At 40.9% G+C, this 25,942-nt stretch overlaps 3 protein-coding genes across 5 annotated transcripts; all 3 read left to right on the forward strand.

Annotated features, from left to right (window-relative positions):
• The first annotated feature begins 5,376 nt into the window (after window positions 1-5,376).
• Window positions 5,377-11,953, forward strand: nfe2l3 (nfe2 like bZIP transcription factor 3). Its single transcript, XM_035182756.2, has 5 exons — window positions 5,377-6,284; window positions 7,922-8,002; window positions 8,520-8,633; window positions 9,112-9,562; window positions 9,677-11,953. Exons 1-5 carry the CDS (start codon window positions 5,781-5,783, stop codon window positions 10,444-10,446), a joined length of 1,920 nt encoding a protein of 639 aa, XP_035038647.1. The 5' UTR covers window positions 5,377-5,780; the 3' UTR covers window positions 10,447-11,953.
• A 193-nt stretch (window positions 11,954-12,146) lies between these two features.
• On the forward strand, window positions 12,147-16,084 carry cbx3a (chromobox homolog 3a (HP1 gamma homolog, Drosophila)). Of its 3 annotated transcripts, none has more exons than XM_035182759.1 (5): window positions 12,147-12,305; window positions 13,045-13,198; window positions 13,406-13,565; window positions 15,243-15,337; window positions 15,469-16,084. In XM_035182759.1, the coding sequence occupies exons 2-5, from the start codon at window positions 13,053-13,055 to the stop codon at window positions 15,593-15,595; spliced, it is 528 nt and encodes a 175-aa protein (XP_035038650.1). In that variant the 5' UTR covers window positions 12,147-12,305; window positions 13,045-13,052; the 3' UTR covers window positions 15,596-16,084. The 3 variants fall into 3 exon arrangements, with proteins under 3 accessions (XP_035038650.1, XP_035038648.1, XP_035038649.1); XM_035182757.1 differs by having other exon boundaries at window positions 12,151-12,309; XM_035182758.1 differs by lacking the exon at window positions 12,147-12,305 and adding an exon at window positions 12,316-12,469.
• A 5,883-nt stretch (window positions 16,085-21,967) lies between these two features.
• snx10a (sorting nexin 10a) lies at window positions 21,968-24,013 on the forward strand. Its single transcript, XM_047344164.1, has 6 exons — window positions 21,968-22,068; window positions 22,200-22,286; window positions 22,382-22,482; window positions 22,906-23,004; window positions 23,156-23,350; window positions 23,437-24,013. Exons 1-6 carry the CDS (start codon window positions 22,036-22,038, stop codon window positions 23,486-23,488), a joined length of 567 nt encoding a protein of 188 aa, XP_047200120.1. The 5' UTR covers window positions 21,968-22,035; the 3' UTR covers window positions 23,489-24,013.
• The last annotated feature ends 1,929 nt before the right edge of the window (window positions 24,014-25,942 follow it).

The following is a 25,942-nucleotide window of genomic DNA, read 5'->3' on the forward strand; positions in this document are numbered from 1 at the left end:
CAATTTGGTCTAACTGTTGACACATTATTAGATGGATATTTTTATTGATATATTATTCAGAATAAGCTTATTCTTAAATATTTTGTTATTATTAAAATAATTATTGGCAATAACTGTAAATGTCAGAAATAATTTCTAAAATACAAAACCTACTGAATCAAAGATTAAATGCATCTTCTTGGCTCAATCAAATGTAACAGAACCTTTTTTTGATGCAACCAGTATTTCCAGTATATCACTGTAAAGAATTTTATGACGTAACAACAATTAGGTCAGTGATCATATGTAATATTTTACATCCGATTTCTATTAAGAGTTAAAGTGATGTCTGCCTCAAATAATAAAAAAATTACTTTAATAAGAAGAGTTAACAAATATATAATAATAATAATATAATAAAATAAAGGGAGAGTCGGTTTTTAAATTTGCTTTTACTCATCAAAGCCTCAGTTTTTATCCGGTGTGTGAGAAAGGCTTCAAACGCGAATTTAAAAGTGTAATTCCTTCAGTAAAAAGACAGAAAACAACAACAAAACAGTCCCGTGGAAGCCCCCTCGGGCTCCCTGAAGTTTCCCATGAGCCTTTGCGCGGACCTCCTTTTTTGGCGCATGCGCGCCGGGCCCCCTGCGCATGTCGCACAATCCCATCCAATCAGCTCGTTCCTCGGAGGAGCGCGTGGGGCTGATTTAAGAGCTCCCTCCCAATAAATCTGTCACAACTTCACAAAGTTGATTTAAACGTGTTTCACATCGTTATGAAAATACTTGTGGATTAATCAAGTGACTGCGCGCTGGCGTCACGTCAATTGGAGCAGATTAGTCGTCACAGCTTCGTTAAAGCGACGACATTTGTACACAGTTTGGTTTTTTTTCCTTCCTTTGGGGGCCACCAAGTGGAACCTGGAACCCGGCGGATTCTTGATGTGTCAATGGGCTTTGTTTTTGTGTGTGGTATACGTGTAACCCGTGTACACAGGAGCGCAGCAAGTGTTGCAGGAGGATTAGTGATGCGGCCACTGTGTGCGTGTCACACCGGTGCAGTTGTTGTGTGTTTGTGTTGCAGCTGCTGCCTGCAGCCAGTTGTCAGCCCTGCACCGGTGTCACTGTCTCACCAGCAGCTCTCAGACAGTCGAGCTGACTGAGACCATGTGAGTTGAACTTGTTGTTTCGCTCCAGACTCAATATGGACCGTCGCCCGTTTTGTTCCTATAATTTAACACGAGTTTACTACTATGTGGCACAATGGCTCATTTAAGTCTGTGAGGATGCTTTTGTAAAGGTTTTACTGTGGAGCTTCATTGCACTGAAGTACACAGTAAGTATGACAGGAGAGTGTAGAGACCGAGAGGACGTGCTTCCACTTCAACAGCTCTTCTCACTTGTTTTTTTTTTTTTATCACAGCGTCAAATAATGCATTTGTCTTCATATATTTCTTTTATACAACTGGTATGTATAATTGGTGCTACTTCAACTAAAGAAGTACAAAAACAATATTTCCCGAGTACTTCTTATTTCTTCAAATGCAACCTGTGCAGAAACAATAAAGAATATAATGTATCTTTGTTTTATCAACTTATCAAACTTAAATTTAACTTAAATGCAACAAATGAAATAATGTATGATGGTGTATAAAATGATACTAAACGATTTTCTCGTTTTAATGGGTTTAAAAGTCTGCAAGATTTTTTTTTTCATCATATTTCTTTTTATACAACTGGTTTATATAATTGGTAGTTATATTACTGCCACAACAACTAAAGAAATGCAAAAACAATATCACCTGAGTATTTCTTATTTCTTAAAATGCAACCTTTGCAGAAAAATATATACACATATAATTTATCTTTGTTTTATCAACTTATCAAACTTAACTTTCACATAATTTAACTTATATGCAACAAAATAAATAATGTATAATGATTTTCTCTTGTAAATTGGTTTAAAAGTCTGCAAGATTGTTTTATTTACTATTGTTATTTCTGTATCTCTTTCAAAATATGAGTCACGTCGGTGCAAATGTTTGTATATGTTGGTGGCAACACAAAAAATGGTTATCCCTTGTTACCACTTTTTGACAGCAGGGGTCGCAGTTGAGCTAGATATCTCACCGCAGTCGATCATCCACCCGGACGGATCATTGGCTGTGTGGCACTGAGTTGTCGCAGATGACCAGCACTGTTAACTCAGTTTATATCCATATAAAACATAGACATGTCACATGTATTTCGGTTGATCAAAGTCCAACCTATGTATTTCATGTGAATGCACAGTAGTGGGAAGGTACTTGTACTTGAAGGTAATATTTCATCCTTATGATTTAAAGGGGACATTGTATGCCCATTTTACCACAAGTTGATATGGTTCCTTGGGGTCTTAATGAAATGTCTGTAACATACTTTGGTCAAAATACCACAAGGATCATTTAAAACAGCACCCTTTTTACCCTGTATAAAACAGCCCTCCACAGAGTGACCTGTTTTGCCTGTTCCTTTAAATGCTAATGAGCCAGCTCCCCCTCCCCCTCCCCCCCTGGATTTTAAACGATATAAATTACATATTTTATATGATATAAATTATCAAATATGCATCCCATACTTTGTATTCCCCTTCTGTTGTCCTGGAGTTTTAATTTTCCCAATCACATAATTAAATGTCCCCCTCTGCCCATCCACTACAAGCACACAAGCAGATAGACAGAGAGAGAAAGAGAGGGGTGGGTGGGGGGCTATGAAGACCATCATTTACCCCCGAACCCCGACATTCAACGGGTACAACAACAAGCGGAGAAAGCAGAATCGCGGGCTGACCAGCGCGGAGAAATGCGCGTCCCATGTGAACAGCCAGGCGGCTGCGTGCTTGAGAATGGCGCTGCGCTGCGCCGGTGTACACCCGGTGTAACGAGTGTGGGGGGGCGGGGGGGATGAGGTGGGGGGTGGGCCAAGGCCATGTAGGGAGACTTCCAATGTATTGTGACGACACAATACACAGGAAGCTCATTCGAGTCACTCAAGCATGACGTTTCTGACTTAGAGGAACCATAACAAAACGCGCGAGTGTTTTTTTTCCAGAGTTTTTGGGTTGGTAGACATGCCAGATACCCAAATTAACGTGTAGAAGCACTAACAAAGTGGAATTTTCATGATATGTCCCCTTTAATACATTTATCCCAATTTCTGATAATTATCTGACATTGGAAATATTGACATTCAACAGGATTTGGGTTCTTATAGGTTAAACTACCCACTATGACAACCACCCCACTTTGACCAAGCTTCAACATTTGAAAATTATATTAAGACATAACGAACAACAAAATAAAACCATAATAAACATATAGTAGAACTGCATAATGAATACTTTAGCACATGTTGCTGGTCTTACCTCTGTACTTTTACGTCAATCTTTAATTATATGACTTGACATGTAAAACATAAGGAATGCTTCCACTACTTGACATACAATCTGCTAGATACTGTATACATTTTAATATTTCCAATAAAGGATATTCTAACTGTGAAACCAGTGTGTGTGTGTTTGTGTCTGTGTGTGTGTGTGTGTAATTGAATCTGCTGTCTTGTTTTCTAGTTCTGTTCTTTTGATTTGACTCAAGGCTACATAGGCCTTGGATAAATCAGCAAACAGGCGATAGTCAGGCCAGACAAAGACCCTGGATGTCTCTGTGTATCAGACGTGAGTGTTGTGAAATCAACGCCTCTGATATTGCTTGGATTCGGTCCTCTGCTGGGATGACAGACTGATCTGCTCCAATGCAATCATGTTATTAGGTGTATACAAAAAAGAGAAATATACCACATAGCATTTTCCACTTCTTATTTCATCTTGTTCAGTTTTTGTCTCTGTTGCAGTAAGAAAGTCTAAAGGACACACACCGGTTTTGTTCAGCTGCAGAGGACAACCTCAAAATGTTACTTCATCACATTTCACCAGTTTAGATGTGAGAAAAAACACACATGTACATGAGGACTGAATACAAAAAGCAGACATTATAAATCAAGAGGCCACTAACGGTGAATAAACATTATGTTCCAGATTAGATGAACAACATCCTGCACTTAAAAAAAGAAGGTCCTGACATATCCCAATAGTTGCCTCAAGGAAAAGATAAGATGACCTTATTTTTATAGTACCAACAACATCATTAGTCTGAATGCAACATCCTGATCTGAGAGCGACTAGCATTTCAATTCTTTTAAATAAACGTGTTTATTGTGATAACGTTTTGTTCAGTCTAATAGTGTTCAATACCTTAGACCCACAAAAGTGAGATTACACAAATTACTTAAAAGAATGAACTTTTGACAATTTAAATTCCCTCTTCTCACCTTGCCATCCTGACCAGTGCTGGATTTATTACCTCTGCCAATGAGGCCCTGGTGGAAGGATGTGGTATGAGTCAGTTCAATTTTGGTGTGGATCTAAATCAGTGGGTGGATCCAGGATTTTTTTTTACCTTCTTTAACATTGTGAGATTTTTTTTTTAACGTTTTTGTTGATTCCTCAGAGAATAATTTATTTATCTTGACGAAAGAAAACAGGCATGTTTATGGGACTGATATTTGTGAGTGGGTGCAATTTGGTGCAGATGCAAATAAATGTGGATTCATCACAGGGCTTTTGGACCTTGGAGGTAAATGTTCCATTCTTGTTGAAAGTGTTCTATTTACTTAAGCAAATATTACGTGTCCCATCATGTAGAATGGCCCTTTTTGGACTGATCTTAAAATATATAATAGTAGGATTATGCTTTGATAGCAGGGTTTGTCAGTAAAAAGCTCATTTAACAACTTTTAGTATCCCCGGATAGTCTGATCCATAACAGCGCTTCGAATTCTGCATACTGATACACTTTAATGGAAACCTTAGTGGATCTGGACGTCACAATTTTCACCAGAGCTCTTAGATCAATTATAAATTCAATTATATAGGATATCCAGTGGTTATAGAGTTATGTAGATGCAAGAAAGTTGTTATATGTTTTCTTAATGAAGCTTACATAGGCAAGTTAGTTGGATGAGTTCAAACTGTAATTTACTGAACCACCGACAGGGGGACAGTCTCATGGAATAAAAGCAGGTCAGTAGCACAGTCAGGGAACAGCAGCTGTGACAGGTTTCAGGGAACAGCTGGATCCAAGGATACACTGTATACATCTAATCTAATAAATTTAATGTGAATTTCTGGACACACGTCACGTTAATTTGTGGTATTTTTCATTAAAATAATGTTTTCAGTTAGAAATGGGGTGGGGCTGCTGTTGTTACTAATGGTACCCTGCTCTCATTGGTCAAAACGATGAGTGACAATCTTCTTGTCCAATCACATCCTGATGCGGTGAGCGCCCTGGTCCAATCTGCATGAGTTACGCAAATGTGAAACGAAGTTTCCCCAGTAGCAGCAACTAGGGTGTTAGCATTTAGCTCCTCACATCCACTTTAAATGTCAATTTGAATAGAAACGAGTCAGTGGGCTTTTGATAGTGAGGTTCCACCGACGAGTCACCGCCACTGTGACGGACTGAAGAGCAGCGTGTCCGCCATGTTTGCGCCGAGAGGCTCCCCGTTAACAGGTAATTGAAGCTGATAGCTAAGTGCTAACAGCTAGCATAGCCATCTGAGCCATTCACCGGTACAGGCGGACCTCTTTGTCTGACAGGGGAAGGCGTGCTCTTTTGTTAGGCTTCTCCCTTTGTCCACTGGGTAAAAGGGGAACTGTCGGGTCAGGCTTTCGCACTTATCTGCAGTTCTGAAAGTATTTGGAAAATGCAAAAAGCGAAAAAATATTTCACAGAAGGCCTGATTCAGTTGACGATCTTACTCAGTTTGATTGGAGTTCGCGTGGACATCGACAGCTACTTAGGAGGCTACTACACGCCTCTGATAGAGATTAACTTGGGTCCCAGCTCAGCCTACACCCAGACACCCTTCCACAGCCTGAGAGACACTCTTGACGGATACACCGTGCACCCGAAATGTCCCGAGTTGGACTATTTCTTCGCGAGCCGCCGGCTGCTGGACGAGGTGAAGACCCTGGGCTCGCCGCGGTTCCCCACACAGTTGAACACATGGCTCGTCCACCAAGTGTCTACCACTGACCAGGCTGACTGTGGGCCTTCGAGCAACGACAGCACCGATTCGGGGTTGCAAAGTCCCGGGGACGGGGCCGGGGAGGACCGTGAGCACCTGCCTGGTGATGGCCCAGAGGTGCGACAAACAAGCCCCGAACTCGGGCCTTGTAGCAATGGAGCCTGTGGCTTTCCCAAAGAGGCAAGTCTGTTTGTGTTTGTGTTTGTGTGTGTGAAGTGCAACACAAAGTTACGCGGACTCATCCACTTAAGTTAAACGACCCATATATTGCAGTATTGACTAAATCAGGAAATGACCTGGAGTTAAAACTTCCTGAGAGACAGAGTGAGCAGCTAGCTAACTAGCATCACTAACCCATGTTACACAATGATGGCTGTCTCTCCAACAAGTCACTTATTATTCTGTAACGTTTCCTGGTGCACCACCAGCAGTGTGATAAGCTGTTGGTTAAACATGAGGTGTCCTTTCACTTTCCCATATGTGTGACTGATTTGTATTGTACAGCCGTCTGCTGCACCTGTCACACTCCCACATGGATCTCTCTCTTTAAACCCACAATAGATGTTGACTTCATAAAGCAAAGACTAATAAGACCAGTGTTTTGGATTTGACCAAAGCATTTTAGTTTACTCGCATATCGTCACAAACGTTTTGTTGAAATATCATATTCGGTGTAACTTCTGTATAATGTCTCTCTGCCATTATGAGTTTTTACAAGACTGTAATCACACCCAGACCTTTCTATTCAACTCTTTCACTCATCCAGTTTTTCTAGCTCGGGGGCTCAAACAGCTGCTTGGTGGCAGTTGTTATGGTTAATTGTGTAACTGTATCCCAGACCCAATCGCCAGCTGTGAGCCTGAAGAGGAGGAGTAGTGAAGCTTACATCCACACCCTGTTTGCTTACACAAAAGTGGTGGTCCTTACTTGAACACTGCCTCCCATGGATCTTGTTCCCATCGATACTGTCATGTAGACACTTTTTTTTCCTCTGTGCCCTCTCATTGCAAAATAAGTAACAGCTTAAATAGTCGTAGGGTGAGATTTTGTGGTTTGTGGAAACACAATGTTTCAAAGGAGAGGGCCACAGCTGTGATATTTGACAGTAAAAAAAAAAAATCCATAGCTATCTCCATTCACTGCATCAGTTGATGCAGGAAAAGCTGCTCCAGTGATAGTCGACAGGCTCAGACAGGGCTCAGGCAGAACTGCGCTGGTGTGATGTACTTTTGCCTCCAGCAGTAACATAAAAAAATCTGATTCAGCAGTTAGTCTCCCTTTGAAAGTTAAGAAATGAATTGGTGTAAGTGGAGACATGAAGAATATTGTGTCTGTGGCAGACAGCTGGTGACCTACATTAAATGCTGTTCTTCATGTACCAGAAGGGTCTTACAACATCTCTCGTGGTTAGGTCATCTCTGAGGATTATTAGCCTGACTGCTAGTGCGCTAAAATAATACACACTTTCATATATAAATACACCAACTTGCACATTGTTTGTGTCCCAAAAGGCAGCTGAAGTTAGTTGACCTTATTTTGATTTAGTGGGTTTCAGTTTCTGCTGCAGTGAAAGCAACTGTTTATTATGACAAACGTGATCTTTGTTACAGCACTAATCACAACTGAAGATATCCAGTTATCTGCAATAGCTGGACTTTGGTCAATGAACCAGAAATGTTATTGTCTTCAGGCTCACTCCGCTAACAAACTGTGTGTTTGGCTTTTCCTTCTCTTCTATCCCAAATCCTCTGAATCTCCTGTGCCCCAATTCTATCTCTGCTTTTTTTCTCTCCATCCGCTTTTCTTCATCCTACCAGGAAAATGACATCCAAATTAAAGAGGAGGAAGAACCTGCTCCGCTCACGCAGCTGGCTCACAGTTCCACACTGGAGCAAGAGGTATGATCCTGATTGTTCCAGTTGCTGTCATAAATTGCTGTATGCGGTTGAAAATGTTTCACACTGCATCAAACAGTTTTCTGAGAAGTAGCGGCACTGTTTTTGTTGCAAGAATACACAACACAGTGTTTGTCAGTCTGTCCCATTCGAATCAAATTTACAATCACGTGATGGTGTGGGAAATTGTGTTGTAAGATCACAGTCTTACATGACTGCATCACTTCAGTTACGCAATTCTGATCCCAGTGCATTAGGATTGTGAGATTAGGGATGAGGAAGTAGAATAATTACCATCTCTCACAGAGAAAGACTTCTAGTTCCTTTATGTACTAATCTATAAAGATTATGAAAAGAAAGATCATCCATAAATATTAGGATTTAAGGATAAAATTATGAATGTTTCCATTCTGCATTTCATGTAATTTTAAAGTATGTTCCTTTAAACTCTGACACAGTCTTGGACAATATTTACTGTATGAATTAATGTTGTATTCTGTGCATGTTTTTCCTACTTCAGAGTTTACTCGAAGGTATCACTGCACTGTCTGACCCAGGAAGCCAACCTCCTCCTACCATTGATATTGACCAGCACTGGAGCAGTTTACTCTCTCTGTCTGTCACTGACCTTGATGTAAGTAGTCTGTCCATGTTCATTACTGGTTCCTCAGGAAGGGCTGAATGCATTGATAATGTGTGTAGCTCTCCTATAAAGATAGACTTTACCCCTTTTGAAAAAAAGTGGAATTCATTATATAGTCATCAGTGTTTATATCGCTGCTACAAACAAATGAATGAATGGATGCTGAGAAGAGTAAAAATGTGTTTGATTCACTGTAAAACTGCAGCTGGTCAAAGGACGTCAGCTGAGTAAGAGGTCTTTTCAATGTTGCTCAGAAAGGATTTGCCTTCACACAGGAAAAAGAATATGACCACATGCATCCCAGACCACCTCCAAATGTGTTCCAGACCTGTACTTGGCGCTGACCAGTTGTGATCGGATCACTCTGGGTTGATGTTAATACCAGCTCTAAACAAGGTTTTAATGTCCGATTGTGATCTCCGTCTCATTGTGAAGCATAAAGATCAACCAAAATTTGTCTCATGTGTAGGACTTGGATTCTCTTGTTACGGATACTGACATCACAAGTGCCATCAGCCAGGATGTCAGTTTGCATGATGCTATGGCTGCCACTGCCTTTGGTATGACATCAGAAAGAGGGGAGGCCCGACCAGTCCCCCAACAAAGAGCCCTGTTCCGACTAGAATCCACAGGATCCTCGCACTCCGACGTGTCACCAGGGATGGCCGTAGGCTTGGCTGCCCTCCCCTTTGCAACAGTATGTAATTTAACTAGAAATGAGTTATCGCAGAGTGCGCTGGGTGGCTGTCTGGATGAGGCAGTGTTTGACCAGATCAATCAGCTGGGTTTTGAAGGCCTCGACACCATCGGCTCCCAGCTGATGGGCTGCCTTGAGGGTCTAGCGCCACAGGCCCTCGAGGACCTGGACTCTGACTCTGGACTCTCACTGGAGAGCAGCTCTGGAGGTCCAGTCTCCCCAGGTTAGTCCAAATCTCTACAAATGATCATGAATCAAATTTATACCCATTGCTTGTGGTGCTAAGAAATTGCTCGTTATACATATTAACACAATAACGAACCCCTCCCTTGCCCAGGCTCATCCGAGATGTCATCTTCATCCAGCTCATACTGTGAGGATGAGTGTGGAGCAACCGGTTACAGCAGTGATGTGGATTCACTCCCCTCGAAAGGCATTGCGGACTACACCACAGCATGGTCACCCGTTGATCTGAGTGAGAGTGTGTGGCATGACCACAGCTACTCATCACCTGCTTTCTTCAACCCGCCGTCTGTAACACTTCCCCACAAAGGTATCAAGGAGGAGCCTTTCAGCGAAGACGACGAGCCAAGGTCGGAAGACAGGGAGCTGAGTCGCGATGAGCTTCGGGCCCGTGCCATGTACATCCCCTTCTCTGTCCTGCAGATCGTCAACATGCCCGTGGAGGAGTTCCTGGAGGTTCTTGACGGTCAAGGCTTCTCCCCTGACCAAGTCACACTCCTGAGGGACATCCGCAGGCGGGGGAAGAATAAATTGGCAGCGCAGAACTGCCGCAAGCGCAAACTGGATGCCATCACAGGGCTCCAGGAGCAGGTCGAAAGGCTACAAGCTCAGAGAGACAGGCTACTGAGAGAGAAACAGCTTACAGCCAAGACTATGGGGGCTGTGGGCCAGCAGATAAAGCAGCTGACCAGAGATGTCTTGGCCCGGCTGAGGGATGATTCGGGACAACCCCTCAACCCAGAAAGATTCACCCTGCAGTGCGGGGCTAATGGTAGAGTAGTAGTTCAGCCTTTGAGACGGCCTGCTGTCTCCACGTCAACTGGCAACAAAACAGACAAGAGAAAGAAGGACAAAAAGCAGTGATGCAGTACTTGCCAGATAAGACTTGAGTTTTTAGTTGTTTTCTTTTGAATATTTCTGAACTTGACTTGCCAGACTCTGGTTTCGGGATCTCCTTCTGTATTAGTGTGTGTGGATTCACCACTGTTGGGACCCTAACTGGGCAAAAGCTGCAAAAAGAAAAAAAAAAAACTCTGAACATGAATACACAAAAAATAATCTCTGTACATAAAATATCTCATGGGAAAAATGTAGCTCACACACTGGACACAAAGTTTGCTCATTAAAGATGGACAAGGCACTAGAGGCCGATTAGGAGAACAGCTCAGATGCTGGCAATGCCACCAGTTTCTCTGTGTGCATTAACATTAAACTCACATGTTGTTTCCGCAGATAATTCTTGCCACACACTTCTAAAATCCAACATAGCCAGCATTGTGACAGTTACTGGAAAGAAATCTTTGAGGATGATTCTATTTGTTTGTTTGTTTCCATGTAATCTTGCTTCTCAGTGTATTCAGTTTAAAGAGAAGGTAAAAGATTGTATTTATTAAAGTTTCTGAGATTCCTGAAATGCTTATGTGCATCACGAGACTGTCAAAGGCAGTTTTTTGTTTTTTTTTTCAAAGCGGAAACTTTATTGCATAGTGCTAAGAATATTGGGACATTACCTAAAGTTTACAGATTTGTTTTAGATACTTTGTGGCATGTAGCGCAGAAATTGGAACTGAAATGTTGAATAAGATAATGAATTTGTTCTTTTCTTTGTGTTTATGATGTACAGTATACCAATGATTAAACTGACAAGGCCTTAATTAGCATTTGATAAGTGTTTTGGTTAGCGTGTGTGTGCACATTAGAAACGAATGCACATCATCATAACAAATGTTTTAAAGAAAAAAACGTTTCATGTTTAAATTTAATATTCATTAGTTTCAAGCACAATTCTGCTGAATCCCTTTCATTGTGGGTTACTAAACGAGTTCTGACAAGATTATATTCTACCTCACGCCTCGGTTCTTATAGATTTTGGTGAAATAAAAGTAAAAAAAGACGCTTTTTGTAGGGGAACTTAAGTGCACTCATTAGCTACCAATCCTTTGTTATTAAAATGATCCGAAATGGACTTAAACCACTCCGTTTCTGAAAAATACAATCACCAACTCTATTTAATGAGTGAATGTTTTATGGATGTTGCTTTTTATATATTTGAGATTATCTGAGAGGTAAAATATTCAGTAGAAGTTCCTGTGTTATTCATGGAAATGTTGCTTTATACCGTCGACAGAGTGAGTGAATTAAATGGGACGAAAATTGCATGTAGTTGTTAATAGTGTGACTCATTAAGTACCTTTTTTTTTAATTTGTATTATCCCTAGACCCTCACAAATGTGTTTAATTTCCAGGTTTGCCCAAGAGTTTACTTTGCTGTTTCTATAAATGCTTAGGGAATTTCAAAAGTGTTTTTCTTTTTTTTTTGCAGGCGTTGTTCTTTCTGATTTAAAAAAAGAATAAAATAAAGTGAAACAAATTGTGTGTTTATTTTTGGGGGCCACTGCCTTGGGATCTCTGTCTGTAACCCACATCGATGATCGGTTCTACTGAGGTGGTTTTCCTGTGGGATCCAGTTAAGTCACATGTATGTTAATAAATGTCTCGGGTAGATTTCGCAGGGCAATGTCTCACTGCTCAATTGCAACAGGCGGCCACGAGGCGCGAAGGTGCGAAGCAAATCGCGTTCCGCCTCCAGGCTTCCGTAGGAGACCTACGATTACAGCCGAGGTTTTTTGGCGCCCGACCTGCGGAGCTGCAGGCCCCAGATAAAGAGAAGGCAGACCGCGTGGTGAGGAAGCAGCACTGACGAGCGCAGTGCAGATCTTACGGTAAGTACGTATACCGATTTATTACTTCGCGTTACTTTGAAACAAGCCGCCTGACGATAGCACGGCTGATCAGCGTAGCCCTTGTAGCGTAGAGTTAGCCACGGCGTTATCCCAACAAGAGCAAGCTAGCTTTAGTATTCAAGCCTTCGTACCCGAGTGAATCAGTGAGTGTTTCCCTCTCTCACAGTATCCGGTTGTGTTCTGGGTACATTATAGTCAGCTAGCTTTTCCACGAAGTAGCCACATCACCGGCCCTTTATAGATGATTGGAGCCGTTTAGTCCAGCGTTAAACTTGCTTTTCTCCATTGCTAATGCTAAATCCTTACATCGGGCTTTAGCTTGTATGCTAACACCGCTCCTGAACCTGTAGCGTTGCACCGGCAACGCCGAGTGAAAGATATAGTATTTCCCATTTACAGGCATTGAATTATATTGGCTACGATTAGCACGGTAGCTAACGCGCATAACGTTATCTCTTGATCGGGTTCGCTCTGATTAACATTGTGCACAGCGCTCGGCTAAGCTAGCTGGCGCGGTTCCTAAATGAACATTACACCAGTGTTTATGTTTTACACGTTGGCTTGTTCGTAGACACAACGAGGCCCGTCTTCATCTGTGGCGTGGTTGAAGTCACAGGCTCCATTACTAACGCGTGGATAAGAGCAGCACCTATTTCGCATGTGACTCGAAGTACATAGTTTTAACTGTTTGCTTTTCCTGTACCTTTTTTGCTTTCAGTGCACAACATGGGCAAAAAGCAGACTATGAAGGGGAAGAAAGACTCTCAGGATCCGCAGGAGGAACCTGAAGAGTTTGTGGTGGAGAAAGTGCTGGACCAGCGTCTTGTTAATGGGAAAGTAGAGTTCTTCTTGAAGTGGAAAGGATTTACAGAGTGAGTTGCCTGGGACACCTGTTGCCCCCAAACCCGCTGAGCTGAATGTGCTTCCCTGGTGCTATGCTTTTGTCCATATTATGGAAACAGCAGTTCTGCATACAAGCTAGTTTTTAAAAAAAAAGTTAAATACATTGTGCCTTCATTGGTGAAAGTCTTGAGATGCGAATGCTGAACGTCCTCTCTCTCGCCCCTGCTCCTCTTCAGTGCTGATAATACCTGGGAGCCAGAGGAGAACCTGGACTGCCCCGAGCTGATTTCAGGATTTTTGGAAGCACAGAAGAACATCACAGAGAAGCCGGCCCCCGTCAAGAGGAAGGCATCGACTGAAGAGCCAGCAGAGACGGAAGCAAAGAAGAAAGATGTGGTGAGTTGACTCATATGATGATGTCATATTCATCTTAACGATGACAATAATTTTCTATGAGGATCGTTTGTCAAACTAATTCTTAAATATAATTGCCTCCCACATATCACATTACCTTGTTGCACAAGACACAAACATGTTGCAGCACCATTGTGATGTCACACCTGGTAAAGGTGAGCAAAGGTGACAAATAAGGGAAAAATCTATGGAGTAACAGGACTCCCTAACCCCATCCGTAGGGCATCATAGTTAACTGAAGGGTTTGAGTGTGAAAGCAATGTGAATCACATGCTATGGCCTTATCAAGTCCATTGAACACCTATTGGACATTTTGATGAGTGAATGTGGTGGCTCAACACTTACTTAAACATTCATTTATGTGTGTTTTTCCATGTAAATTGTCACCAGTCTGTTAATACTGTATTAAAAAGATCTGTTACTGACATTCAGCAGCTCCTGACCCTATCCTGGAGTGACCATGGGATCGTTTATAGTTGTCTCAGAACCAAATTCAAAAAAAAATTCACCAACAGGGCGTGACACTTTTTGCTCAAGGTTGTAGAGTTTGTGAGCACGAAAATAACTTTCAGGAATAGTTCACCCAAAAAATGATAATTCACTCAGTGTTTACTCACCCCTAGGCCGATGGTGGGTGTAGTGTTTGAGTCCACTAAACATTTATGGAGTTTCAGGGGAAAACAGGTTAGCAGCCGAATCCATTACAACTAAAGATATTAGGGGCTTATCTTCAGACATGTGGTGTCATCGAAATGTCCGGAAGCCCCGTCATTCATATTCGACTCGAAACAAGGTCATTTACACACGCCTAAAAGTCCACCAGAAGTTTCTGAAAGTCCCTGAATGCACCTCGTCGGAAGATATCGGCAGACATCAATGCTTAAAACGTGGTGTTTTTTTACTTCTGAAGATAAGCCCCTAATATCTTGAGTTGTATTCGATTGTTCCCTGGCTGCTACACTGTTTACCCCTGAAACTCCATAAGTGTTTAGTGGACTCAAACACTCCTCCCACCCCTCCATCGGCATAGGGGTGAGTACATAATGAGTGAATTATCATTTTTGGGTGACCTATTCTTTTAAGGGACCCAGTGAAAATGTTTAAAATTTGATGTTTTCTTAAGTATAGGTATCTAAGGAGACATTAGGGTTTTTAAGGGGTTAATTACTTATGTGAAGTCAAATTTTTTTTTACTACATTCTCTAGAGTTTGTGAGCACACAAATGCCAAAATGCGAAACTTCGACGCCTGCCCCTCACTTGCGAGAACACAGCAGGAGATCCTCTGGAGGATTCATAGGCAAGCGAGTGCTCCTGTTGATGATGTTTCTTACAAACAACAGATGCAAAAATGAAGAAAAAAACCCCACAAAGATTCCAAATTTCAAGACTGCTTTTTTATGAACAAGAGTGGAGAATCACATGGTGCATTGTTCATGTGTAGAAGGCAAAGTCCGGAGAAAGACTGGACCCACCTGTGTAGATATTCTCCAGAGTTCATGTTTGAAAACGGCTTTAGTGAATCTTTACTTCTTTCCAACCTCAGTGTCTGAACTGCAGCCAGATATTATTTCACCTTCACCTTGGGGATGTCGCTGGTCCAGCGCAATATTTTCTGTTTGGTACAATGAATCACGTGTTCTGTTGTCACCATTTACAGGCTGAAAAACCGCGTGGCTTTGCTAGGAACCTCGACCCAGAGCGGATCATTGGCGCAACAGACAGCAGCGGGGAGTTGATGTTTTTAATGAAATGGTGAGTCCAGAAGGAAATAAATCCTCCTTTTTGTCTTAACAGCCCAATCTCTAATTTAAATGTTATCATGCACTAGTCTGCCATTGTTGCATTGTACATAAAACATTATGAATTTGTTTTTCTTTTTTTAGGAAAGACTCAGATGAAGCAGACTTGGTCCCAGCCCGTGAGGCGAACACTCGCTGCCCTCAGGTGGTCATCTCCTTCTACGAGGAGAGACTGACATGGCATTCCTGTCCAGAGGATGAAACTCAGTAAAACCCTCCCCTGGTGTCCCTGCAGTCCTTCGCACCACTTATGCCCTTCTCCTCAGGACTGACATTTCTTCTCTGGCATGCTTTCTAGTTTTAGCCTGCTTAGTTATTTTTTGAAGATGTTTGAAGACTTGAAATGTTTGGAAGTCGATGAGAGCCATGTTATTTGTACATATTTGCTGAACTGATGGAGAAAAAAACAGGTGATGGTGTTTCTTATTAATCATAATAAGTCTTCCGGTTTCATATTCTGATTAGTTTGGTGATGGCAGTTTAGAAGCCATACCCACCACTGCCTATAATCATACCTGGTCAAATTTTTGTAAATTTGATAAACTTTAGTTTTGTTAAGCTGTCAACCACTTCTGGTATAACTATCTGTCTCATTTAAGATTTTGTTTCACTCTAGTGACGTTTTGTTCTAAATGTGCTTTTTGTATACTTTGTTTGTATATATTATTTGAAGTTCTAATAAAGGTTTTATGTGACCAAATTCCCACTCATCCGTTATGGTTTCCAAAGGTTTAGAAAGTAAAATCAATATTGAGATTTAACTAAAGCTATTACTTTATTTTTTCTAGATGCATTACAGAAAGATCTCGTTTTAGTGAGGGTTTGAAACCTTGATGTTGAAATGGTGCCGGTAAAGCATAGTGAAATTAATAGTAATAAAGTTTAATAGTGTGATTTGGTAGTTACAGCAGCATTTTCCTGCCGTCTCCTGAACGTTTTTTGATGTTTAATCTCTATCATGGAGCAAGTTTTCTTCCTCTTCTCTTTCCTGCACATGGAAGGCTTTATAGTATAGGCTAATCTACACCACATCTTTACCTTTACTCCTGTAAGATTTTAAATGTAAGTTAGTATGTCCAGTTTTGGCCTTCCTGCTTTGTTTTTGAATAAATCCTTTCCACCCCCATAGTTCCTTGGAGGTTATGATTATGTAAAATCTACTCAACTGATTTCCAAAACTTTTTGTGGAGTGTTAAGGCATCGCCCGAAGAAGAACCCATTCATTTTTTTTGCAAATCCGAGACTTTTAATTTTGCAAAATATGTCGTCAACTTTTTCTTGATTTCTCTGAATAATTCATGAATATTGATGAAACAAATTAGGCAAGATTCTGAGACTTATAGCTGCAGATTCAAATAAAAATCTGGATTTACTGAATTTAATTTTGGTTTCATGGAGGTCTGATGGACCTTGATGGATGTATGCACTCTGCTGAGAGCCATTCTTGGTTATTATTAAATCTCAGCACCTCATCACCTATAAAACAACTGAGCTCTGCAGTAATGTACCATGTCCCCAGATGTCACAGCTACCTTCACTGTGCTATGAAGAACAGTCTCATGACTGGTATCAGGCTGTTGGAGATGGACTTTGGACCTTTTGTGCATTAGTGCCGATGTTTCCATGGCAACTGGCAATTTTTCTTTCCATGGAAAAGTCATGGCGCATCCCTCAACGGACCAAATGTTACAGGTGTTTTTTCAAGATTGACAATTGTAATGAACGGCGCTAAATTAACATTTTTAATCTAGATATGTGCGTATGCCTAAAATGTTGTAAAGAAAAATATATTTAGAGTTTTTTCTACACGTCCTCATCTAGTCATCATGAATCCTGTCACGAAACAAAGTGTTTGCATGAAAACAGGCCGCAGGTTCATGTCAACACTTTTAAAAGAAATCAAATCAGGTGTTTTCATATGAAACCATAAATCTGGAATGTATTGATTAAGTCAGAAGTGTTATCAGTGCAGCACAATCACCACTTGTATGCAAATCTTCTACATCAGGAGTAAACCATGATCAAACACTTAAATCTGCATTCTTTAGGATTATAATTGGGTTGTCTTCATGTTGCTGCTTGGTACAATGGTTGGAAAATGGACACCAAAGCTTGTGAATTACCTTGATTTTAAAATATACAATTTGGTACATATATAATCAGTGGTTTAAATATGTCTACATCTTAATGTGAGTGAAGGACCTGACTTTGTGTTCTCTAAACAAATTAGCAGGACATAATCTGAGACTTTGTGTTTGTAGTGTTTTCTCCTTCAGCTCTTCTCAGATTGCTCTTAATCAGCCACTTCAAGCCAATTCCTTTATCTAAAGGCTCATAAACAATAAAAACTGCTGCTCTATAGCCACTTATTACAGTTTGAAACTGAACCGCAGCAAGTAAAGAGATTTATCTGCTGATGTCCCCTGTGATGAAGAGACCTTTATATGCAAATTAGCCTCCCCCTTCTTAACCTCTGCCCCTCGGTCAGACCTTCCCCCTCTGAGTATTTATATCTGGTCACATCGCACTGACTGGGTCACCCTCCTCTTCTTGGCAGGACTGAAACTTGGATTAAACTTATTTGGACAAACGTAAGAACTCTATGATATTATTGTTATATAAGTGCAGGCCATATGTACATGTATTGTCCTTACATTGTGGTGGTGGTGGGGTGCTGTGTGGTTTGGCCTGGGGGCCACAGGGCATGTGCTGCATCAGGAGAGAAACCGCTGGTGTAAGACTTGTTGAAAGAGGGAAAGTGATGATAACTAAAGGAATTAAAGGCAAGACTGTGAAAGTTGTGGGTGTTGGTTTGGGTGAACCATTATCCCATGATGATAGAATGTCCTTCTAAATAAGCTTTAGGCCTGTTGCTGCTGTTGTTGTTTCGCAGTTTCCCCTTCTTCATGAGGGAAATCATGTTGCCTGTCCAGTGTCAGCTGTTAAAAACACCATGGGTCATGAAACTCTGAAAGAATCATAGTTAAACTTTGCAACAGTGTTAGCTTTTCTTAAATTCTAGAATCACACAATAAAATAATCATATATATTTTTTTGAATGATAATGTATGTATGAATACAAAAAGTGTCCAACATATGAAGTTGAGAGAAGGGAACTAATACTGACCCATAAAGCTACGGTATATTTTACGTAGTTGTTTACGAAGAAGCTTCAGGAGAGAAAGGTTATCTTTTTTTCGTTTTAAATATCTCAGAAAGACACACTTGATAGAGAGAATATAACTTTATGTGTTATTTTATTTTATTTTATTTTTTTGGTAGAATGAGTGAATGTATTTAGGTTCCGATCCACACTCCATACAAATTGGTGGCGTAATGCAACATAACGTTATTTGCCAACTGCCATAAAACATTAAAAAGTGGAAGAAGAAGGCATCACACAATTTTGGGATTCGAACATAACATGTGACATAGACGAATCAGGCCTCGTGCTTTTGTTTTACCCCACAGGCCAGTGACAGTTAAGGCTAATGTAAGACATTATCTTACTAATGTTATTCATGGTTCTCCTTGAACCACCATTTTCCCTCCTCCTCCTCCCAACAGAGGAAACAATAATATTAACGTTTTTTTCATACAGGATTGAACAGTACATTATTTATAATAGGAAAACATAACAAAGGAAGGTGTGGATTTTGCAAAAACGTTATACTCTACTATCCAAAATATGAAGTTGAGAGAAGGGAACTGATACTGAACTTAAAGCAATAAAGGAGAGATTTGATTTATGTAATCGTTTACGAAGAAGTTCAGGGGAGAAAAGTTATCTTTTGTTGTTTCAATATCTCAGTAAGACAAAATTTATAGAGAGAATACAACTTTATGTTATTTTTTTGGTAATGGGTAAATGTATTTAGGTTTCCATTTCACACTCCATACCAGTTGGTGGCGGTAATGCACAAATGCACGTTGTTTTCCAACCACCATAAAAAGAAGAAGAAGAAGAAGGCATCACACAATTGTGGGATTCGAACATAAGACGTAAAATAGACGAAATCTGGCCCCATGCTTTTGTTTTACCTCTTAAAGTGAGGCTATACTTACAGTTAAAGGTTCAGTGTGCAGAATTTTGTGATATCTAGTGGTGATGTTGCGTATTGCAGCTGAATACCCCTCACCTCACTCTCCCCTTCCAAACATGACAGAGAACCTGTGGCAGCCTTGAGTTGTCATAAAAACTCAAAAGGTGTTTTGTTTGTCCAGTTTGGACGACTGTAAAAAAACATAGTGGCCTCCGTAAAGAGGACCTGCTCCAAATGTAAATATAAAGTATTCAAATATAAAGGGTCCATTCTAGGGTAAAGAAAAACTCATTCATAATTCATACAATTTAGATGATTAAACACAAGTGAAAACATCACTACGATTATTTTTTAATTCAATTTCTGCCAATAAATCCCTTTCACCTAAACCTTACACACTGGACCTCTAAGGCTCGGCCGATGTGAGACATCATCTTACATGGGTTATTCATGGTTCTAGTTGAACCACCATTTCCCCTCCTCCTCCTCCTCCTCCTCCTCCCACCAGGTGAGACCATTTAAACCGATGAAGAACAGGTGCGCGCCTCGAAGCTGCACGCCACACGAATTCGACCACGCGGGACGTCAGGTCGATTTCTTGTCCGCGTAGAAAGCAATTTTTTTTCAGTAATATTCATGTAACTATATTTATTTCAACGCCACAGTTTTATTCCGAGTGTGTTTTATTGCGCCGCGACGTGCAGCAGCAGCAGCAGCAGCGTGTTGAGCGGGAGGTCACAGCGAGTCCGTGCAGCTCCGTCCACACCAAACCAGGCCGAGCTGAGACCGCAGCTCCGCATCACTGAGCTCCGGAGGTACCCGGAGGAAAGGTAGGACCGAGCGGCGGCTTCAAGGAAACATGGAGGGGGATGCTTTATTCCTTATAATTACTCGTGTTGACTTTTTGAATCATTTTATTAGGCTGTAGTTTGTTTTCGTCTCTTGAGGTTCTGATAAACTTCAGGTCCTCATGATTGTTGTTTATTTGTCGTGATCATGAACAAAACACGTTTTTTCTAATTCGCTTCGAATGAAGTTTGAATTGAACCTCTGAGTTTCTCCGGGTTATTTATATGTATAATGTAGCCGTCAGGAGGGTTGCAGATGGAACACGGATCAGAATCCGCTTTGTTTGGCCATGTTTGTGTTAACACGCCGGGAATTTGGCTCTCCGATTTTACACTGCGCTCATATGGATGTTTGTATACTTCTTGCTCAACAACACAAAACAACAACACAAATAAGTAAAAAAAAAAAAGGTACAATAATACTTAAGTTGTGGTGGATGATGTGGACTGTACTGTATCAAATGGCATGTGAAAAGCAAGTAGGAGAATATGCAGTATTTCGTGAGTATATGCACACAATTCAACTGAACAAGTTTCACTAAAGTAGTACAATGTGATAAAGTACGAATACTGTATAAAAATGTGGACAGGGGGATGGATATGAACATTATATGCTATACACACGTGTATATATATATTTTCAGCATGCAGGATTAATGACAATGCAGTGAGGAGGATATTTATTGACAGTGATGATGATCATCTCATACGTGTCATAAACTGCATATGCTGTTTAAGTTCAGTCACTGGTGGAAAAAGGGACTACATAGCTGCTGTGGCTTGTGCTGACATCAATGCCTTGTTGATGTTATGATGAGGATTGTTTGTTTTTTTTGTTCATAAGATTTATTTCACCAACTGGTGTAATTGCAGCCCAAAGCAGTTGGTAATATTGCGAAACATGGTGGCCAGAAATGAATGAGTTGCTTATGTTTATAAGGTACTTGCAGCATTCTGTTGACCTCATTTGGCTACAGGAGATTATGTGGAACCTATTGATTCCTGTAAACAGCACAGCATTTTTTTTTCGAGCCCAGCACCTGGTAAATCACTGCAAAGCAGCTGCCATGAAACCAACACTGACATGTACAAGAAGAAGCACTCTGCAGGACAGCTTATTATGAGATGTGTTTTCATGTGATTTTTTTTTGTTTTTTTTGGTGTGTCCATGGGGTTCGGTTCAGAGTCTCTCTCTGTGTAATCTCCAGGACTTTGTCACCGCTCAATGATTTGGACCTAAAGCTTGTAAATACCATTGTATCTTTTTTGCAGTGTGACTAGTCATATGAGCCAATGTGTCGCTGAAGCCTTTAGATATGCATGTCATGTGAGCTCAGCGACTGGGTGTAAAGAGCGGACTGTAGAGTCCTGTAGACTGTAGAGGGCTTTCTCATCATTTGTGTGATTGTGAATGTGTTTAAACAAGATTTCCTCGCAGGAAAAATCCTTGTTTGCCCTTTGTTCCCCTTAATGCTCCGTCAGCTCCAAATGTTTGTACTTTTGAGTCTTAAGAGTATTAATTGCCAACTAGGCTGCAGCTTTACATAACAAATCTTGCATTGAAACAATGAGCTTTGGCTGTTCTCTGGTAATAAAAATGTATCCTGATTGTTGAAATGGCGTGTGGCCATTTGCCAGCACGGGCTGTAGGATATTTAATTTTTTAAAGCTAAAATAAGAGGATTATACGTTGCAACAGATCCTGATCGTTCTATTCAACTGACAGTTTGTTTCTGTTTACTTCCAGGTGTGTGCCAATTATGGACAGTATGCTAGAGAATCTCTCAAAAGCTGTAAGTGGCCAAGCGTGCTCCATCACACTGCACCTCCTCAGCAATACACCCACGAGTCAATCAGAGATGACCTGCTGTTGAGAAATCGACGTTTAAAACCTGGATGCATCTGTGATTTTTGAATCTTGTAGGAGTTTATCAGCATTTGTGTTCGAGATCCAAGGCTCCATAAAGACGACCTCTGGCACAAGCATGCAGACTACGAGATCTGTTTAGATGTAAGTGCCACCTTTTTAAAGGGGGTGAAGCTTTAACTTCTTTCTGCTTAGTTTCGTCTTTGAGTTTGTGCTTAACATCTGTTTCTCTCTTGCAGACCAATAGCATGTGTTTTCGAAAGAAGACCTCCTGTGTGAGACGGCGTTACAGTGAATTTGTTTGGCTGCGTCAGTGCCTGGAACAGAATGCTCTGATCATGTATGTTCATACCCGCACATGTTAATAAAACCAGTTCACAGTTAATTAGTCCTGCCATAAAATCAACTTTTCATAATGTTCTAGTTTTATTGATGTTTTATAGAGGTGTTGATTCAACCTTGTATGTCAATAACTTTGAACTCTATTGCCTTTAAAAAAGATGTCACAATTTAATAAACAGCCTCAAATGATCAAGTTGACTCAACACCTCAATAAAACACAAACTAAACCTTATAAACATAATAATTGTAGGATATCTTGCAGGACTGTTATATTAAACTGCTTTAGTTTTTCCCATTTGTACCTAAATAAACTTGTGAATTGCATGACATCGACCATTAATGCAATTTCCATTGTATATAACTTGAATTAAGCATGCAAAGTGGATTTTCTTAGATTTTTTTCTCTTGTATTCTTGTCCAGAGAATTACCCAAGTTGCCACCGTGGAACCCTTTCTTCAGTCTGAAGAACACGGAACAGGTGTCGCAGAGAATGAAGGGCCTAAAAGAGTTTTTGGAAAGGTGAGTAACCCAACCTGTAGTTATGGAGGTTATGTTTTCATCTGCATTTGTTTCTCTGTTAGTTAAGAACCTTACACAAAAACTGCTTGACTCTAACAGTCTTTTGTCTTAGTTTTCTGTTTGGCATTGTCTCATATCCTCTCTTCTCTAGTGTTCTTCACACACCATTGTTGTTATCAGACAGTCGGCTCCATCTGTTCCTCCAGTCGGACCTCAGGATCACAAAGATCGAAAGGTGTGCCCTCGGTAAGACTAGGTACACGGTGGCCGAAGCCATACAGTGTTCCAACAGGCATTACATTGGTAGAGTAGTGGACAAGGGCTCCTGTGACTCCGACTGCGAAAGGTATGCGCTTTGACCTGCATTATATATCAATTCCCTGTCTGGAACTCTTGAGTTGACCCTTTCACCCCTCTTTTCTCTGACTGCAGCTCTTCATCGTTTGGGTCTGGGACGAAGTGTGGACACTACAACGAGATGTAGCCCAGTCCCCTTATTCGGGTCCTGACAGAGACCCAGAGCTTTTCATGACTAAATCCGTGTGGTGTGCACTTCTGAAAAGCAGCTGGTGCACTGCAGTTGTCCTTCTTTCTTCTTTGGACGTACACCATCAATGTATAAACCTGTTTGTGACTCTCTGTGAAGTTCTCCCTAGGTCGACTTCCAAAGAGCAAAAAAACTTTTACTTTTGTTAACTCCATGAATCCCCCTATATGTTTGTTTTAACCATTAGGTTTATTTTTCTCTTAAAGCCGTACCTTATTCATTTGAGTATAATTGCGCATTTGAATTTGTTAATGTGTGTATTTGAAAAAAATATTCATGTTTTTAAAAAATTGATTGTACTTTTGTTACACGACTTCTTAAATATTTCCTATGTATATATTTTTATCGGCACTGTAGTGAGGGATGTTTTCAATTGCAGACAGGTTTTGGGTTTTTTTTAGTAAAATATTTGAGAATTTTTATGATTTGTTGTTGGATGAATAAACTTTTTGAAGAAATGCAGAACTGTGTCTTACACTGTTATACGCCACTACATAACTTTTCTTCAACTCTAGTCAAATTTCTACATATAGTGGGACTAATGTAGGATTATTTTATCTTAACCTGAGACATGCAGCTTGATGAGTTAGTGCTGCCACGCACTGCTTCAACAGCCCAGTAGAGGGAGTGAGGACATCATAGGACCTTGAGCTCCTGAACGTACAGCAGCGGGATGTTGGTCCATTCTGACAAAGTTGCTTCTCATTTTTTGCACTGTGGGGCATGTGGACGTTATTGATGTACTTAATTTTAAAAGATTGGTTTATTACGCATCTTAAAAATTAATTGTCGTCGTACTGAGTCCGTCTACAATTCACTGTCATGCACTACAACTGCATTTTAAGACTGGCTTGGTTAAAATTCAAAATATCAGATGATACTGGTTACGTTCCCATCAGTCATGATGCACTCTTGTGTACTATGTTATCACAAGTGCACAAAACTGTCCATGTGCCTTTTATACAACAGGAAAACACAGGCCCATACCAACCTTTACCTCAAGTGGCCACTTTATTAGGTAAAGCTCAACTGTAAATTTGACTTATAAAGATAATCATCAGTACTGATACAAAAAGGGAAATGAATCGTGAAAAAATGTAAAAGCCTTTTATTAGTGGCTAATTCATGGCAAGGATTAAAATGATGACACACATGCTGTCATTGGGGTGACTATCCTGACCTGAAGAATGAACAATACATACATAGGCCTGGGATACATCAGTAAGTGACATTGTAGCTCATTAACATAATAGACAGTGCAGGTGACTCAGATTGGAGGTAAATAACCTTCACATTTTTTACTCTACCATGTTTAGCCATTGGGTATTTATCTTTAAAAGTCCTGAGGCACCAACATGTTCAGACACAAAACAGCTCAACTGGAAATTTGACCTTTTATAAAGATAATATTGTTCAGAACTGGTCAGTCCACATTATTTATTTCTGTTGTAATTTTCAGTGGTGTTGAACTGGACCTTTAAATTGATGAGATTAGGCTGTGATATTGTCATCTGGACTCTCTCTTGCTACTGGGGACAGTTGTTAATGTCCCATATCTAGTAGATATAAGTGTCTTCAGGACTTTGATATTGACAAGAAGTCATCCAGCACTGGTCACATTTCAGCCCTGTCACAGCTTTCCCTGGTGAGACGGACTAATTAAAGAAAGACAGCAAATTAATTTAACTATTACAGACTGCTCCAGGGAATCAGCTGAGGGAAACAAGACAGCATCAAACTGCAGTGTGTGTGTGTGTGTGTGTGTGTGGATGGAGGGGGGCAGTGCACGAGTGCCGGACAGGCCTGTAAATTGAAAGCTGATGAAAGAAGCAAAGACTCATTAAAGGAGACAGCAGCTGCCCCTCCACCCTAAACCGCTGGAGTGACGTGGGCCGGCCCAGCAGTAAACCTGGCCCATCCCACGTCTGTCTGTCCTCTTCCGTCCGTCCCCTGGATGGTGCTGTCTCCCTGTGCCGCACGAGCCATAATGAAGCTGTCAGGGACTTCACAGCTCAGCCGCCCAGCTGTATTCATATGGCAAACACACACTCCAGATACATACATAGCCACACACAGTGTATGAAAACACACTGACAGCTGTGACCACAAACACACACACACACACACACACAGTACATACCCTGGTGGCAAAGCTGTAGATGAATGACCACTTTCTCTTTTCCTCATCCTCTGTCATTTTCCGAGTCCCACTGGTTTGTGGTTGCCGCTCTCCATCTCTGTTTTGCTGTTAAGGTTGACCTTATCACCACATCCCCCTGACAGGCGAACAGCACGACACAAACACACACACACACACACACACACACACACACACACACACACACACACACACATGCATTGTTTGGTTGGGAGCCAGTCAATTTCTTCTGA

The sequence above is a fragment of the Hippoglossus stenolepis genome, chromosome 17 (genome assembly GCF_022539355.2).
Source record: "Hippoglossus stenolepis isolate QCI-W04-F060 chromosome 17, HSTE1.2, whole genome shotgun sequence".
NCBI lineage: Eukaryota > Metazoa > Chordata > Actinopteri > Pleuronectiformes > Pleuronectidae > Hippoglossus > Hippoglossus stenolepis.

Coding starts and splice junctions, on each gene's coding strand:
- cbx3a (XM_035182757.1), top strand. Junction 13,566..15,242: donor AAGCAAAGAAGAAAGATGTG/GTGAGTTGACTC, acceptor CACCATTTACAG/GCTGAAAAACCGCGTGGCTT. Junction 15,338..15,468: donor TTGATGTTTTTAATGAAATG/GTGAGTCCAGAA, acceptor TTCTTTTTTTAG/GAAAGACTCAGATGAAGCAG.
- snx10a (XM_047344164.1), top strand. CDS start 22,036: ATGGACAGTATGCTAGAGAATCTCTCAAAAGCT. Junction 22,287..22,381: donor ACTACGAGATCTGTTTAGAT/GTAAGTGCCACC, acceptor TCTCTCTTGCAG/ACCAATAGCATGTGTTTTCG. Junction 22,483..22,905: donor GAACAGAATGCTCTGATCAT/GTATGTTCATAC, acceptor ATTCTTGTCCAG/AGAATTACCCAAGTTGCCAC.
- nfe2l3 (XM_035182756.2), top strand. CDS start 5,781: ATGCAAAAAGCGAAAAAATATTTCACAGAAGGCCTGATTCAGTTGACG. Junction 6,285..7,921: donor CCTGTGGCTTTCCCAAAGAG/GCAAGTCTGTTT, acceptor TCATCCTACCAG/GAAAATGACATCCAAATTAA. Junction 8,634..9,111: donor TGTCTGTCACTGACCTTGAT/GTAAGTAGTCTG, acceptor TCTCATGTGTAG/GACTTGGATTCTCTTGTTAC.